Source organism: Gracilinanus agilis, chromosome 4 (genome assembly GCF_016433145.1).
Source record: "Gracilinanus agilis isolate LMUSP501 chromosome 4, AgileGrace, whole genome shotgun sequence".
In the NCBI taxonomy this organism is placed as follows: Eukaryota; Metazoa; Chordata; class Mammalia; order Didelphimorphia; family Didelphidae; genus Gracilinanus; species Gracilinanus agilis.
In genome coordinates this window covers 31,755,322-31,773,406 of record NC_058133.1, presented here as the reverse complement: position 1 = coordinate 31,773,406, position 18,085 = coordinate 31,755,322, and the positions used below count along the sequence as shown (strand labels likewise).

Below are 18,085 nucleotides of genomic sequence, written 5' to 3'. Positions count from 1 at the left end.
TTCTTTTTCTTTGGTGGGAAATCTTTCCCTTAGAGTGTCTGCTAGGGGTATATATGGTTGACATAGGAGGGGGCAAGTCCAGCCACAGAGCAGGCCCACCTGACCCCCAAGGGGAGATGAGGAATTTGGCTCCTTTGGGAACTTGGGTATACAGACAGCGGGGGTCTCTCAGGGTATTATTCCCCACGTAAGTACCGAGCCCTGAAATAGAGGACAGGGTGAGTCCGACCTTCTCCTGCAGATAAGGAGGAGGTCTGCAAGGTAGATAAGGTTAAGCTCCTTTCTGTGGACAAGCCTGTTTCACCATAATGTCATACAGGGGTCCCCCATTCCCCACTTCTGGAATTGGATCATAAAGAAATCTTTCTACAATATCTGTGTCATCATAGACAGAAGGTGCAGGGGGATTGGTCCAGGACCATGAGGTATGCAGTGCCGACACTTTGACAAAGATCATTAGTCTATTTAGGTAGGTAAGGGTACATAGTGGAAGCAAAGGAATTTTCCTGCCTATAGTTTGCCTGAAAAAAACTTTTCCACTATGGGGATACAATGTCCTATGCTGTCTTTGGGGTACAATGTCCCACAAGGTCCCATGCCATCTCCCCCCTCCTCCAAATATCTAAGGGAAGAGGGATGATGGTTTCAATCTTCTGTAGCTTCTTCAAGCTGATACGGGGCATAGAATCCCTGAGAGGAGGAGGAGGAGGAGGAGCTGTGGGCACAGGGTCTTCAGGGGCATCTCTGCAGTGAATGCCAGGGTCCTGAAGGCTGGGAGACCAGAGACTGTTTCCCTAGACTGGCAGACAGGTCACAAGGGGAAGCATCCATCCCTAAGGCAGAAGGATAGGACCCAGGACTGGGGCAAAAACTAGAACACCAGATCTAAAGAGAGAAAATTAGCACAATGGAAACTGATATTAAACATTAACATTTGGGTATCTTAGCCAACAGATTTAATCTCCAGAAATCATCCTCTGACAGGAATTGAACCTTTTAGGAAGTTTGATCCCTAAGTTGTTTGCAGAGTTGGCATGTGATGTTTCTGTTAAAAGTATCCTTTTGCAAAGTCCACATTAATATGGCATCTATAAATACTAGCTTAACAATATTTTACAGATAAATTTCTTTATCCTAGATTCTGGAGGAAATCCAGAAAGCTTTGGGTTATATTTCCAAGCTCAAAATCCCACATCAGGTATGGTAAATTAAGGCTGCAAGCTACAAGTCATCTATTACTACACTTCACCTACTTCTCAAAGTGTGTTCCCTAACAATTTGATAATTTTCAATTATTAACCTAGTAGGTTGTTTGGGGTGGTGGAAACATTAATTTTACATTTTGCATTAAGTGCTGATTATGGGAACTTGCTTCAAAAAGGGAAGGCAGATAGGGAAAGCATTTCCTCATGTCCCAAAGATCACATAGTGAGGGGCTCCTTGTACAGTCCAAAGCTGTCACTAGCTCATACCATCCTTGTCACTCAAGGATTAGTAGCCTAGATGGTCAGAAGAGGTCCACTCCAGGTTGAGCCCTAGAATTGCTTCTCTAACCATTGCAGAACATTCTCTGTCTTTTGCACTATATCACCATTGGATTCCAGAAGCCTTCTCCTTCCTTAAAAGACAAGACTTACCCATTACAACTCAGAGAAATTCTGCTAAGCAGCAGTCTGAAAACAATTTCCATGCCCTCAAGCAAGCCTTTCACATCCCTACCAGGCTAATCACAGTTATTCTTATATGTTTTGGCAATAATTAACATATCACACTTTAGTCACAAAACCTGAATTAAGGAACAGGAGTGCTGGATTGAGTAGCTCCACAGTAAATATAAATCAGGGCTGTATTGTCTCCTGTACCTGGGCCATCTGAAAGACTAAGACAAGCCATACAGGAATCTCTTCAGTGTAAATTTCCAGAGAAATTCCAGAATCATTTGTGACTTTTCCCAGCACCATATACATTAATTTTAGAAATTATCCCTAGGTCAAAGATCCAATTATAAGAGTAGAACATCTTTCTATTCTCTTTCACCTCCCTATCTGTTCTCTTTCATCTCTCCTTCTCTCTCCTTCTTCTCTCTTTTCCCCTCAAATCCTCTGCTTAAAAAGCAGAATACAACTTCCATTTACCCATCAGGAATCTGCATACTCAGGACATTCGATCAAGTCTCTCTTTCTTCTCTATTCAAACACAACATACCTCTTCACTTTCTCTGACTCTCTGTTACCATCGTAAAATAAACATACCATTTGGTAGCCCTCAAATGCTAATCAATAACTCCCAAGAATGGAGACACTGTGTCTTTAGCATAGTGCTCATCAATTATGAGATTCAGTTCATAGTACAACTTGGTAAACTAAGGTAACCACTGAGGACTGAACAAAACCTATGGAACAGTCAGGTTTACAATGAGCTTTTGCTTACATTCAAACAACACTTAAAACACATGTTTTCACAACAATTTACATAAAAGTCATATTTAAAGGAATATCATAAAGCATGTAGTATTACAGTGTCTATTTTCAATTACAAGATTTGAAACCTTTTAAGCACTATAAACCTTAAAGCAAGCCTTTTGACAAGCAGGCTGCTTATCTATTTTCAAGACCAGGAAGTCAAATATAATAATGAAAAGTTAGTCCATTTTTATACACCGAGATGAAAAACCATTTATGATAACTTTAAACCCAAGAAAAACATTTTTGATCCATTTAAACACTTAAACCTATTATAATTTTTAAGCCTCTTATAATGGAAAGATAGATAAGGAGGAAAATGGGACTAACATGGGCATTGTGCAAAGATAGCAGGGACCCTGCACCCCTTAATTCCCCTTAACCCAGGCAGGCTGTAAACAGGGAAACTTCCTTCCCCCTTCCTGCCCCTGTAACTCTCTAGGCAAAGACCATTATCCTTGGAGGTCCTTTAAGTTGAGATAGACAAAAGAGATATACCTCCCAGCCATACCTTGATAGCCTAAGCCCTGAGGATCTCAGACAGACCTCCCACTCCCTGAATGCCTGAGTGCAAGGAGTCACATCCACACTTTTGAAAAGGATACAAAAACCTGGAACAGGGCATGGAGGGGGGCAACCCCGACAGTTGTTTCACTCATGCTTTGTGCTGCCATGCCATATTGTGGAGGGCAACCCCCCAGGCTTGTTCCACTCATGCTGTCTTGCTGGCCATTGATCCTATCTTACTAATAAATCTTTCTCACTTCTAAGCTAAGCTTGGTGTCTTCTCATTCCCAAGAAAGGCCTCCCTGGGGTTCACCATTTGCACCCCTTTAACAACTATATTGCTAAAAAACCTGTTTTACAACATATCCATGACTTTTCTATCAACTTTTACTTGCTTGAACGTCTCCTTAAAGCCTCTGAGTATACAATTAAAATTTACTCATCTTTAAAATCTTTAAGATCTTACTTATGTACTGTGTTGCTATATCAGTTCCCAAGTATCAAAGTGGAACAATTAAAAGTATTTTTCTCCTTCCTGCTGCAAGGAAGGGCTTAATAGCTTGTGAGCAATTTATCCTAAGGCTGCCTAGCTTGATTTAGGTTTTTATGACTTAAGAACCTTGTCTCTTATCTCTCTTTACCACAATTTAAAATTTAGCATGTACCAAAATCTTCATAATAAATTATTTTCAACAGACTTTTTGTCTGTTGTCTGTCTGGAGTTTGAACTCCACAACTTCCAAATAACTTTCATTAAGTCCTTTAGCAATATTTCAGTATGTAAACAATTGAATTTCAAAGCCATTTACTCTTATTCCTTTCAAACTTCCATTTAAAACAGAATAGAACCTCCAATTTAGTTTCCTTTTATGGCAAAACATTGCTTCATAACTGATTAAATTCCCTCAATATTACTCCGATTTACCATTTGTTGTATCTATTTTGCACTAGAATTCACACCTATTATTTCTTTATCCATCACTCTTATTTCCTCTGGCTTCCCTTCCTTTACCATTATTGCAAAAAGAGGAAAGGTACTATATTTAATTGCATTATTAATTCCTTATGTCAAACCCTATTAGATTCCTGGGCTGGTCAAATTTTCTTTGTTAATTTCATACAGTTTGCATATCATATATCCTTAACCTATTCAGGTGTAAAACTTAATTCTCTTTATAGTCCAAATGCATACATATTTTTTTTTTTTACATGATGTGGTTTTTTGTTTTTGTTTTTTTGTTTTTGTTTGTTTTTGTTTTTTTAAACCCTTGTACTTCGGTGTATTGTCTCATAGGTGGAAGAGTGGTAAGGGTGGGCAATGGGGGTCAAGTGACCTGCCCAGGGTCACACAGCTGGGAAGTGGCTGAGGCCGGGTTTGAACCTAGGACCTCCTGTCTCTAGGCCTGGCTCTCACTCCACTGAGCTACCCAGCTGCCCCCAAATGCATACATATTTTATATTAATTCATCATTACTTTCTAGCAATTTGAGTCTAAATACATGTTAATTACTAGATCACAAATTCCTTCTTTTACATTGTACACATTTTTAAAAACAGTTCATACAACCGTAGTCAAATACAACAGTGTTTAGAAATTCCATCTTTTCCAGAATACCAAATTCTTAGTACCTGTATTATTAAATCCCATGCAGAGATTAACCACTTTAAAAAACTTCTTGTGGGTCATATGATTACTTGTTGTTAGTTCTGACAGCACATACATTAAAAGAACATCTCATTTTGAAAAATCCCAAGTTTAAATTCTAGGATAAGTTCTCAATAACAGCATTACAGCTTTATCCCAGTGACTTCTACATCTACAAAGTAGCCAGTACAGTTACTGTCCTTACAGAATAAACATTCTCTCTCTGTGTTAGGCTGGCTATTATTCACATTCAGACAATCCTCAATTCACTGAAACCAAGGCCTAACAAACTTCTAACCATGAGTTTTTGTGCTCAATAAAATCTGGTTAATATTTCACATTTGACTGACAGTTACCACAATAAATAAAATTGCATTGTACCATATCAAAAATCATTAGCAATCCTCAACCCTTAAAATCAAATCTTAAGCGAAAAACGCTTCTAATTGTGGAGTAAAATCTCCCTTTTGTCCTCTGAATTTTCTCTTTTTCGCTCCTTTGGGGGCCCATCCAAAGGAAGAAAGAAGAAAAATCATTAAACAGATACTTGCTTTTTTGTCCTCTGCTGAGGATTTTTGACAGTGGGAAGTTCAATTTTCCAACTCCCCCTTTTTTCCTTTTTATAATGTCCAATTTAAGAATACATAGAGATGAGACGGTGACAAAGACAACAATAAACAGAAACATACAACTTTATGACAAGCATGCTTTAAAAGGAAAATCAGTTCTTTAGGATTCATGTTTAAAAGAAATATTTGCAGTGAGAAAATTCATTAAAACAGTTTCAGCACACTGCCCCTTTAATTGAGGAAGCCGTGCTGAGCTCAGGTACTGTGATCTGACTTCCACACAACAGTTTAACACACAGTCCCTTTACCTGGGGAAGCTGTGCTGAGCTTGGGTACTGCAATCAGCCATCTGATTGGCTGAGCTGACTTCCTTGTCCCCTAACTCTCCTGTGCCTTAAACTCTGATAGATCTAATTTGTCTCTCTTTTTGGCTGTGATTTCTAACAAAATGCTCTTGTAGCACCTAGACAAACTGCTGTCTGTTCCCAGTGGGAATTGGAAGTGAGCTGTTCATGAGGCTGACTGTGTTTCTTAAAGAAAGAACTTTGAACTTTTAAATCCCCTCCTATTCAGATGTTAAATCTGCTGCCAAGTCCGGGAGGTTTGTTTAAAACCCTCTCCCCATTCAAATGTTAAATCTGCTGCCTGAGCAGCTCAGCCTCTCCAGTACTAATATAGATGGGGGAAGGGGGATTGCAGAATGTTTGCAGTTTTCCTTTCCGAACTCGCCTTGAAGTCAGGGAACCCGGCAAGTACCAGGTCCAGAGGAGTTGACTTGCCCTCGCCCGTGGTAAGGACAAAAATAACACCAAAGACACAGACACAGACAGTACACACAAAAGACAAACTAAGGATGGTTTACACCTGACAGATTCCTGACTGGGAGTCACTCTTCCAAAGAGACTCAGTCCCAGTTGGCAGCATATCTGCTGCCCCGAGGGGCCTCCAAACCCTTTTTTATCTTTATCCTAGGGGGCCTTTTAATCCACCTTTTTTATTCCTAATGCCTGGAAGCCTCCAGCCTCCTTCCAAAACTTTCAGGGGAGGCCTCTAACCTCTGTTCCTAACTTTCACTCCGTTTTGGCCAACATTACTTTTCCAGGGGAGAGCGTCAGGGAGTTAGTCCTAACCACAAGCACTTCCCAACCTTTCTGGCCTAGTCTCTTGCGAGATCTAGGAACCTCGGATTCGGTCAGTCCACACTCAGAAACAGGCAGAACAGAACCACTTATTGGGATGGACTTGGCTTAGGCTCTCTTCGTACAAGTCCTGAAGTCGGCGGGGTTAACCAAGCCACTTAGTCGTATGCCCTGTCCCGTGATTGGTTCCCCATAAAGGTGCAAACACACACCACACTCACACTCTCACGCACTCACCCTGATCATAACTCACCTGGAAAAGAGTGTCTCTGTTTCTCGATTGTCCACTCAAGGGCGAATGATCCCGGACGAGCCCCCAAATGTTAGGGTTTGGAATCGCAGACCCAGGAATGGAGATCAGAGACAATGGAAGTTCACAGGAGACACTTTATTACTAGCACACACACTAGGAGGGCTCCCAAATAGAGCCATGCCTGGGGGGAGGATTTTATATATATATATATTTTAAACCCTTGTACTTCGGTGTATTGTCTCATAGGTGGAAGATTGGTAAGGGTGGGCAATGGGGGTCAAGTGACTTGCCCAGGGTCCCACAGCTGGGAAGTGGCTGAGGCCGGGTTTGAACCTAGGACCTCCTGTCTCTAGGCCTGACTCTCACTCCACTGAGCTACCCAGCTGCCCCCTGGGGGGAGGATTATAGCAGTTATATAGTCCCTCACCCTCGGGAATGTTTGCTTAAGCTGCTAAGTTAGATAACAAGGTATCTCTGGTTCAGGTGGGGGGCTGCAGCTCATTCCAGGAAGGCGCCCAGAGGGGGTCGTGGTTCTCTGGCTGCCATAAATCTGCATTCCAACCTTGCATTTACTAACTGCTATAAATCCCACTAGCTTGTTATAACTGCCACTAGCTTGCTATAATCTCACTGACTTGCCAAATTCCAAATTCCAACCTTACAGGTTGGAGTCAGAAAGATTCATCTTCTCAAGTTCAAATCTGGAAATTTAAATACTTATTAGCTGAGTGACCCTGGGAAAGTCATTTAATCCTGTTTGCCTCAGTTTCCTCATCTGTGAAATTGAAGAAGGAAATGGCAAACTGTTCCAGTAAGAAAACCCCAAATGAAGAGTCTGAAGGGGGCAAAAGTTAATCCTTGCCCTCAAGGAGTTTCAGGGCTATTGGGCACAAATGACATGCAAACATCTTATGTATAAACAAGCTTTAGACAGGACAAATAAGAAATAATTAACCTCTTTCTCAGCCACTGTTTCCTCATCTATAAAATAGAGATAATAATAAGCATATCCGTCCAGCTGAGCTAACATATATAAAGTGCTTTGCAAACCTTAAAGTAAGTGCTAGTTCTTGTTCTTGTCCTTGTTGTTGTTGTTCTTCTTCTTGAAATGGGAGGAAAGGGGGTTTTTGGTTGAATATATTAAAAGGTTAGGTGGCCAGTGGATTGAACAATTATTAATCCCCAATTAAAGAGTAACCTCAAGTTAAAATGACTTTTATGGAAATTTATTTACAAATGAAAAGAGGAAGAAGAAATAAAGAAATAAGAATCTAACACAGTAGGTCATTTGCTCCCATCCCCTAGTTAATCCAGGTAGATCTAATTAACCCTCAGCTGAGGGAAATCTGGCCTTGATCCCAAAGCTGGAGACTCAGAGGGCCAGGTTAATCCAGGTAGATCTAATTAATCCAAGGCTGGAAATTCAGAGGGCCAGAGGCCCAGAGGGCTGGGGGGGGGCCCAAAGGCAAATGAAGCAAAAGCTTTAGTCACAAAATCTCTATTAAAAGGGAAGTTCCTTAAGAGAAGTTCAGGAATATTCAGTCTTATACTCACCATGTGGAATGCCTCAGTCATGAACCAGAAGACCCAGCCCAGCTGACTGAGGTCTCTTTTTAAAGAGATACTTCCTGTGGCCTCCTCTTAGTTTATGTGTCTAATCACAACAGTCGCTTTTCTTAGGACTGCCCAGGAGGCAATCAGTAAATTCTGGTTTGTTACTCTAGCACACATGGGTTATAGATCACCCAAAAATGGAGATGTTTTCACCTTTGGTGATTAAATCTAAAGATGGGCAGTGTAGATTTAATCTAATTATCACATCTTCTTCTCTTCCTCCTTCTTATTATTCTCATTCAATAAATAATTCAATTGATCAGTCCAAGAGGTCTTGAGCTTCTACTATGTGCAAGACTCAGTGCTTGAAGGGACAGCTGGGTAGCTCAGTGGATTGAGAGCCAGGTCTAGAGACGGGAAGTCCTAGGTTCAAATCTGGCCTCAGACACTTCCCAGCTGTGTGACCCTGGCAAAGTCACTTGACCCCCATTGCCTACCCTTACGAGCCAATACACAGTATTGAATCCAAGATGGAAGGTCAGGGTTCTAAAAAAAAAAGACTCAGTGCTTGAGGCTGAGCCAGGGGCAGGGGCAGGGGCACAGAGAACCAGGCAGACTGGCATCTTTCCTGGTTGCCCTCCAGTGACTGAGGGCTAGATTGGTGAGATCTCAATGGCAAATTCCACAGACAAAGTGCCCTACTCAGCCTCTCTCTTCACCTCTGGATGGCTCTGTTGCAGTATAAAAAAGCTGATGAAATAAAGGTGACACTGTTCTGGGCCAAGCAATTCCCTTGTGCATTTCCCCGGTGGCTCTCTGGGTTCACAGCGTTACTCCAAGTCTATGACCCTGAATGCATGAGGATTCTGCTCGGCAGACGAGGTGAGAAGGAAACCCCTACATATCTCCTGTGCCTTGGGGGTGGGTCCTCTCATTTCCCTCTTTCTCAAAGAATCCATTTTAGTTTTCTGATAGATGCCCTCTCCTCACCCACGCCCCATGTCCTCTGCTCAGTGCCCACCACTGCAACCTATCCCATTTTCTTCCCCTACAGAATCCTCCTAATCCTCATGGGGTAATTGCCCCAAGTCCTGGCCCCATCTGCCCCTGGGGAGTTTCTTCAGGGGAAGGGGAGTTTGGGAGGAGCTGCCTTTTCCATTGTGTGTATCCCTTTCTCTCTGTTTCAGATCCCAAAGCTGACAGAGTCTACAGATTCTTGGTTCCCTGGATTGGTATGTTCATCCCTGAAAAGATCTTGAGGGCCCCAATTTGCTGCTTCTGCTCATAATCATTCCTCTATATCACCCCCTCTCCTCATCCCAGTGCCACCACCTTGTCCTGGCTTCTCATTTATTCATTTATTTTTATTATTTTTATTTTTTCATTTATTCATTTTTTTTTAAAATTCCTTACTCTCTGCCTTAATAGCAATTCTAAGACAGAAGGGCAAGGGCTAGGCAAAAGGTTAAGTGATTTGCCCAGGGTCACATAGGTGGGAAGTATCTGAGGCCAGATTTGATCTGAGGTCCTCTTGCCTTTAGACCTGGTTCTGTCTCCACTGAGCCACCTAGCTATACCTCTTCCTGCCCCTTCACTCTTGTTGGACTTTTGACCCCATCTCCTGAGCAGTCTCTTCTTGTTGTTGGACCTCTTTCCAATTCTGCCTCCCCTTGCTCAGAAGCCTTCACTGGCTCCTAGCTGAGGACTGATGGGGATTCAATGAAATAATATTTTTAAGTGATTATTACAGTGCCTGACACACATGAAGCACTTAATTGGTACTTGTTTCCTTCTCTTCCCCACTTTCACTCCAGGGAAAAGTCTTTACTCCCCAGACTACCAGCAGAATATGGTCCTAACATCCTTTCCAGATTTATGCAGTCCCAAGTGCCCTTTCACATACTCTGCTACTGTGGCCAGATGATTTCTTTTGTCATCCCTTGGACACATTCTATGCTCTCTCATCACAGAACTTTTATCCATCCCTTTGCCTGAAATGCCATTGCTTCTTCCCCATCCAAAACTGCATTTCTTTGGTTGTAAAAATGCACAGGGCATCATTATCTTTATTTATTCATTTATTTATTCATTCATTCACTCATTTATTTATTCATTTATTTATTTATTTGTTTATTTGTTTATCTATTTATTTATTTATTTATTCACTTGTTTATTCCACAAACACCAACTAACTCTCATGATGTTCAAGTTTTGGGTTGCTGGTATGTGTGTATGTGTGTATGTGTATGCACAATCATGTGTATGCATGATCATGTGTGTGATCATGGGTGTGTTGGGGAGGATATGGAAATACGAATGGTCTCTGCCATCACAGACAAATCAGTTTCTTAGAAAAGATACAGAATGTGCGTATGGTCCAGGTCAGGCAGGATATAAGAAGGACTGGAGGAGAGCTCCAGATAGGTGTAAAGGAGAGGAAAATGCCTGCCAGGTAAGAGGAATCAGGCAACATAGGCTCCTGCTGAGAGAAGGTAGCATGGCCCCTAGTCCTTGAAGGGTGGGGTGGGAGCATACAGAATAATCCTGGAAAAGGGTCAGTGGTGGGAAAGGGAGTGTTATGTTCAGGTCTGTGCTCAGAGTTCCTTCTCCCTAGACCACTGGCCACCTAGACCTTTGAGGCCCTCACCATGCTTCATCTTTGACCCTTTGTGTGTATCTTCTGGGCTAGGGAGAGGACTCCTGATCCTGAATGGGTTAGCCTGGTTCCAGCATCGGCGGCTTCTGACGCCTGCTTTCCATTATGACATCCTGAAGCCTTATGTGGCACTGATGACTGACTCTGTCCTAGTGATGCTGGTGAGTCTCCCCCGGGGGTGCACATAGAGAGCCGACTCACACTGACACACACATACTGTCATGTAGGCATAGTCCATACCCTGGGTAACCTCACAGAGTCCCAGGCCTGGAAGGAACTTCAGGGGCCAGCTAGCCCATCCCTCATCTAGCCATCTAGCGCCCCACAACATATTGACCAAGAGGTGGTTACCCAGACTTTGCTTGCAGACTTCCAGGGAGGGTGACTTCATTGACTTCCTCCTGAGGAAGGCATTGAGTACTCCTAGGAAGTCTGTCCCTAGGCATCTCACACCTGCAGTGGGGCAGTAGAGTTTTTGATGGTGGCCACCAGCCCAACCCCTTCTTCCCCAGATGATATTTCTCATGCTTTCTGGAGCTTCTCTGATCTCAGGGTATAGTTCATGGACTGGCCCTAGTGCATGGGGAAGGAAGATAATGGGAGACAGAAAGGAAAATGGGAAATCTGTTTTCCTCCAGTTCCCAACGTCTCAGTCAGAGAGAGGCATTGACTTAAAGGTGGGCACTCTATCTGAGTCCTGAGCTGAAGAATGGCAATGGAATTCAGTCATGTTAACTGGGCGGGAGGAAAGGAACAGTTACTAGAGGCAAGTCGAATGGTCCTCATCTTTGTCTGAAGGGCCACTTTATGTCCAACGAAGGGCTATGGGAGCTGACACAGATGGTAGGACTCAGAGAGGAGCAATAGGACACTGAAAATGGTGGTGGAGGGGGCAGTGTTGACTGTGACCAGTGTATTTAGGCATGAAAGCTGAACAGGGACTGAAGCCTAACAAATGTTCTGGCATCCATGCAGGCTTAAGACCAGGCACAAACTGGCATGACTGGGGGAAACCATGCAGGTAAACTGCCCTTATGTAGTCCCTCCTCCCTGCCCACTACATCAAGGAAGAAGGTAATATTGAATCAAGGAAGGATCTGTCTTATTAGCAGAGAGCTGCTCTCTCAATATAACCATATGGTTTATATTATATTATGTTATATTATGTTATGTTATATTATGTTATGTTATATTATATTATATTATAATGTTATGTTATATTATAATAACATAAGACCTGTTGTTCTGGTTCTTCTGTAAAGAGTAGTTCTTGCTTGGGGTACTCTTTCAATTTGCATTTGCAGGCTAACTTCTTGGTGGGCTGCTAATTCCTCCTCTTCGGGATTCTAAAATGGTTAAACTTCTAGTACTGTTACTCATGAACTGCCGCTGGTGTGCGCCCCACTAACAATCAGCCAAATTTATTTAACTTTTAGGAAAGGCATTTACTAAGAAAAGTAATTACAAAGAAATTCTCCTTCCTAATCTGGGCCACACTCTTACAGAAACACATAGTACCCAAGGAGAGAGTGAGCACAATCTTAAAACATAAAAGTAGTGAGGAACATATGTAAAGACACGGGACAAAGAGATAACATAACTCTTGGTTATGGGAAGTCCTTTGTTCCCTTCAGAGTCCCCATGAAATTCCCCTTTGGCCTGGCTTTCTTCTGGGCTCTGAGGGGGCAGTGCTATGTAGAGTTTGTGATCAGCACTTCTCTCCACCTTGACAGGTCACATTCCCTATAGCGGCTTTTCCTTGATGACTAGCTCTCCTGTCTGGATTTGTAATATTCTACTCTTCTAGCTTTTTTGATTTCAGCTAGATGCATTTACTCTCTCTCTGCTGCTGGTCTCATCTCCCCAGTGACATGGTCAATGGGCAGAGTGAGAAAGGAACTCTCAACTCCTCCCTACCCTCATGATCACCAAAGGTCAATTCCCTATAAGGGCCTTGGTTCCAACTCTCAAATGGAAATTATCTAAACAGAATGCTTCCATTTTGACTGGGTCAATTTGACTTACTGACTTTAATTAGCTTTATTATTTTTATAGGTATCCCCAAAGGTATGACTTGACCATAACCAATCATAAAATGTTTCCAGTATGGTTTAATCTGCACTTTGTCCAATGATCAAACTCTTATAATCATCTCAAATAAATTATGGATTTATTTACACCATGTTTACATTTTAATGGATTGATTGGTTGATTCTGTTGAAGTGTTTGGGCCTTTTGTGATAACGTTAATGGAAGCCGACTTTACACTAGGAAAAGGACTAAGCACTTTTTCAAGACTAGAGACAAATGGTAAAGAAAGTTGTCATTTCTCACCTCTCCAGTTCCAACTCTCTCACAATTTCAAATAGTCAGAAGGTAATTGAGTATCAGAAAGAATATTTTATTTTCCCCCAATCCCATGTAAAAACAATCTCCTACATTTGTTTTCTAAAATTTTGAATTCCAAATTATTTCCCTTCTTCTCTCCCCTCCACCCTCCCTAATATAGTGAATAATTTGATCTAGGTCAATGATGGTGAACCCGTTAGAGATGGAATGCTGGGCTTCCCCCCCCCCCCCCCCACCTTACCTCATACAGAGGAGGGAGGAAGCTCTCCCATTAGGTTGCTAGGTGGGTGAAGTGAGGAATGTCTTCAGTCAGTGTAGAGAGGGGGAGGGGTGTGGCCTGAGCACTCTGCTCCCCTCCAGCTCTGCTACCTGTGAGTCACCCATCTTACCCTCTGTGTGTTCCCATTTGGGCTGCTGGGTAGAGGGATAGGTGAAAAAATGTTGTCAGGCCCGGTGGAGAGGGAGGAAAGGAGCAGGTCTGCTCAAGTCCGTCTGCCTTTCTAGTAATGGAACTGGAGGGGGTGGCAGAGAGGGCAGCCACATACCCATAGAGAATGCCATCTTTGGCACCCTTGCCATAGATTTGCCATCATTGATCTAGGTTATACTTGTATGATCATGCAAAACATATTTTCACATTGGTCACCAAGAGCCACTTAGGAAATTCCTTATATGTTTTAGGCACTGGGAGAGGAAGGCAGAAGTAAAAATAGTTCCTGCTCTCTAAGCACTTATGTTCTATTGAGATGATAGAATATAGTAATAGATAAGTAAATATATATCATATACAAAATAAATACAGTGATTTGGGGAACACAGAATTGGAGAAGTCATGAAAAACCTTTTGATGGAGGTGGCACCATAGCTGATCCTTGAAGGGACCTAGGGATTCCAAGAGGGTTGTGTGAGGAGAATAGGCACCATGCGTAAAGGACACTATGTTCAAAAAACAAGAGATTAAATGTCTCCAGGAGTAGTAAGTTTGGCTAGATGGGGGAACACATGAGAAGGAATGTAAATGATTTGTTTGGAAAGATAAGCTGGGGCTTTACTGTGAAGGATTTTAAATGCGAGACAGAGGAGTTTGTATTTTATCCTAAAGGGAATGGGGAACTTTTAGATCTTTATTAATTTTTTTTGATGTTGAGTTTTCTTGCCTCACCTGGGCTGGTGCCAGACTCATTATTGATACTCAGTTGGATTTAGCCCCATTGAATCCCAGAATTCCTGAGCATAATTGAGTTATCAGCTTCAGCCTTCCCCAGAAGCAGGGATGGGCATGTACCACCTCACCTAGTCCCATGAGAACTTTGTGAACAGAGGAATGATTACACTTGGGATTTTGGAAAATCACTTTGCTTGGTAGAGGATGGATTGGAAAAGGGAGAGGCTTGAGACAAGGAAGCCAGTTAGGAAGCTAATGTGGTAGTGAGGACCTGAGCTAGGGGTGGTTATGTTAAGAGTAAAGGGAAAAGAGTGGATGCAAGATTTGTTTCCAGTAGGATGGATCAGACTTGGCAATTGATTCAATATAGAGGGGAGTGAGAGAACAAAAAGTTGAGAGAACAAAAAGACTCCTGACTACTGGGTGACTAGAAGAATAGTAGCATCCCTAACAGTAATAGGGAAATTAGGAGTAGAGATGGTTTTTTTGGGGAAAGGTAATGAGTTCAGGTTTGGACATGTTGAATTCAAGACACCTGTAGGATATCTAGATGGAGATGTCCAATAGGCAGTTGATAATATAAGACTGGAGCTCAGGGGGAGAAGAGGTTATCAAGGAGAAAAAGGTATCTATCAAAGGCTTCAGGGAAGTAAAAAAGAATAGGGATTGAGAAAAGGCTCTTGGATGTAGCAATTTTCAAATTTCCCCATTGTTGCTAAGAGTACTACTATCTTCTCAGTCATCATAGGATTAAAACCTAGGTGTCATTCTCAACTTCTCAGTCTAACTCTCATTATCCAATTTGCTGAGTCCTACCTTTATACTATCTCTGTTAGCATCTATATGTTCCTTCTCTTCTGACACTACCACCACCTCATCAATTCATGCTCAGACTATTGCCATCACTTGCTGGTTGGTCTGCCTGCCTCAAGTCTTACCCTACTTCAGTTCATCTATCACTCAGTTGTTAAAATGATCTTCCCTCAACAGAGGTCTGGCTATGTTGCTCCACCATCTCCATTTGATCAGCCTTCAAGATCAAATAAGAAAACCCTTTGTTGGCCTTTTAAAGCCTTCCCTAACCTGTCCCCTTCCTAACTTTTCAATCTTCTCATATCTTACACCTTGGGGTGTATGGGGTATTCAGAGAGGACTAGCACCTCTGATCTGAGGGCTCACTGAGTCCTTTTCAGGGATGCTCTCCTTTTTTGTAGTGTACCTTTCTCCTAGCTCTCACCTGTGGCTCCAAGAAGCTATAGCATACACAGCAACCATGCCTATAAAACCATCTGAGCAGACAGACTAAAACCAGGTGGAAGGTGATTGGAAACCCTCAAATCCATTAGTGAGTTGGGGGGGGTCTTTATCTGAAGCATGTGAAGACTTCTCTTGGTGGAATGGGCAGGTGAGAAGAATTTGATCCACCAACAGTCATGAAGGCAGCTGAAGCTTGGTCAGATGTCAGAAAAGTCAAGGTCATCCACTGTATTCCAGATCATTACCAGTTTTCTTGACTTTTGTCTTGCCCCTAACTTTGTAAGATGACTTTGTAAGACTGTGTAAGGTTGATGACTTTGTGCAGCTCTTCCTCTAGTAAATCCAATTCATCCATGAATTAAGACATCATCCCGCGATATCATTGGTCCTCTTCTAAACAAAGAATGAACAACAACAATGACTGACTCCCTCCATCCCCACACCTTTGTAATCTGCTGACACTGGCTTTCTTGTTATTTATCATAAAAGACAATCCATCCCAACTCTTTGCTTTTCACTGGTTGTCTCCCATGCCTGGAACTCTCTCCCTCCTCATCTCTGCCTCCTGGTTTCCCTGGTTTCCTTTTAGTCTCAGTGAAAGCACCCCTCGCCTCTTCTTTCCAGGAATCCTTTCTCAATCCTCCTTAAAGCCAGTGCCTCCCCTTCTCTTTATTATGTGTAATTTATCCCATCTATGGCTTATTTGCATATAGTTGTAAGCATTCGAACTTCTCTAAGAGCAGACTTTTTCCCCCTCTTTTTTTTTTCTTTATATACTTAGAGATTAGCACAGTTCCTGGATCACAGTAGGTGCTTAATAAATGTTAGTCTGAGGAGCTCATGTCACCGAGGATGAAGATTGAGAAAAGGCAATTTAATTTAACATTAAAGAGATTATTGGTGACTTTGACTAGAGCAACTTCAGGTTGAGTGGTAGGCATTGAAGCTTGAGGTGAGATAGTATAGACATTAAGTGGAGGCAGTTTCCCTTGGAGTTTGGCTGTGAACAGAGGTGAGAAATAAGATGCCTGGAGGGAAGGGTAGGGCCAAGTAAAATTCTTTTTCAAAGGATAGGGTCATCTGGATGAGTTGTATATGGCAGGGAAAGATGGGATGAAAAAGAGGAAGAGCAGGAATGGATGATTGAAGGGGCAAGCTACTGTAGGAAATAGGAGGGAATGGGATGAGATTAAGGGGTTGATTTTGACAAGGAGAAAAGTTACCTTCTTCCCTCAAGATTGGAGCAGAGTAAGGGAGAACAAGGGATAATGCTGAAATAATTCAAAATTGGGAAGTGAGAAGAGAAAGCTCAAGACAGATAGTGAAGCATGAGGAGAAGTCCTCAGCTGAGAGGAGGAAGGAGGTGATGTTGTAGGAGTCTGGTGAAGAGAAGAGAAGGCTTGGGGGAAGCTGGGGGAAAAACACTGCAGAGTTGACCAGGAAAGTCCAAGAGGATGGCCATGCTGCAGGGAGGGCCTGGATGGCATGAGAGAAGCTCAGCATTTAATGTGCCTCATCAACACAGTGTCCTTTACAGAAAATGCTAGATCTTCAAGCTTGATATTTAATTACCGGATACCAACACACTTGTGAGTGTGAAGTGAGTGTATGACTTTGGATCACTTCCCCCACTTTATGTAGATATTGAACTGATAGAATTAAGAAACTACAGCATAAATTCACTAGGAGGAAAGATTCCCCTAGAAATTCATATTTTACTTCAAGATCCCTTCCTAATCAGGCCCTACCACAGTAAGAGAGCACTTCTGTCCATATCCTTGAAGACCTGCTCAATTTTCAGAGATGGCTCCTGTGGATACAAAGTTAGACAGGGCACTAATGTTTTTCTTTCTTTCTTTTTTTTTAAACCCTTAACTTCTGTGTATTGGCTCCTTGGTGGAAGAATGGTAAGGGTAGGCGATAAGGGTCAAGTGACTTGTCCAGGGTCACACAGCTGGGAAGTGTCTGAGGCTGGATTTGAACCTAGGACCTCCTGTCTCTAGGACTGGCTCTCAATCCACTGAGATACCCAGCTGCCCCTCATGTTTTTCTTGAGAAATTTGTAATTTAGTATTTAGAGGCCAAGTTGACTACTCCGGTTCAAAGGAGATCACAGAAAACTGCTAACAAAGATCGTGATTGTTCTGGGGTGTTGTGAATTGCCTCAGAAGGTAGTATTCATTCCTAGACATCTTTCTTGGATGTCTATAAGCAGAGTGAATGACCTCTTGAGGGGGATGTTGTAGAAAAGGGCATCCATGGTTAGGTGGGAGCCTTTGAGGGATCTCCTAGCCCTGCATTCCTTGTTCTAAGGTCCCTTCTAGCTCTGACATTCCCTGTTCTATGGTGTTCTCTCCCCACCCCACTTCATCCCCTTTATGTTTCTGAGCAACTGCAAAGAGTAAAAAGGATTATGAGGAATTTAAGGTGGGAATGAACACTTTAGGCTTTGGGGATGGAGAGCTTCCTGGGAGGTGGGATTTAGGAAGCTGGGGGCAGTGGGGTCCATTCCAGACCTGGCAAATGGAG

General features: G+C 42.5%; 1 protein-coding gene across 1 annotated transcript in view; it reads left to right on the top strand.

Annotated features, from left to right (window-relative positions):
• Positions 1 to 18,085, top strand: part of LOC123245740 (cytochrome P450 4B1) — a 137,389-nt gene that overhangs the window by 9,423 nt on the left and 109,881 nt on the right. Inside the window, exons 2-4 of the mRNA XM_044674743.1 lie at positions 8,870 to 9,011; positions 9,317 to 9,361; positions 10,819 to 10,946. Coding sequence (XP_044530678.1) covers positions 8,870 to 9,011; positions 9,317 to 9,361; positions 10,819 to 10,946 — 315 coding nt within the window. The remainder of the gene's footprint in view (positions 1 to 8,869; positions 9,012 to 9,316; positions 9,362 to 10,818; positions 10,947 to 18,085) is intronic.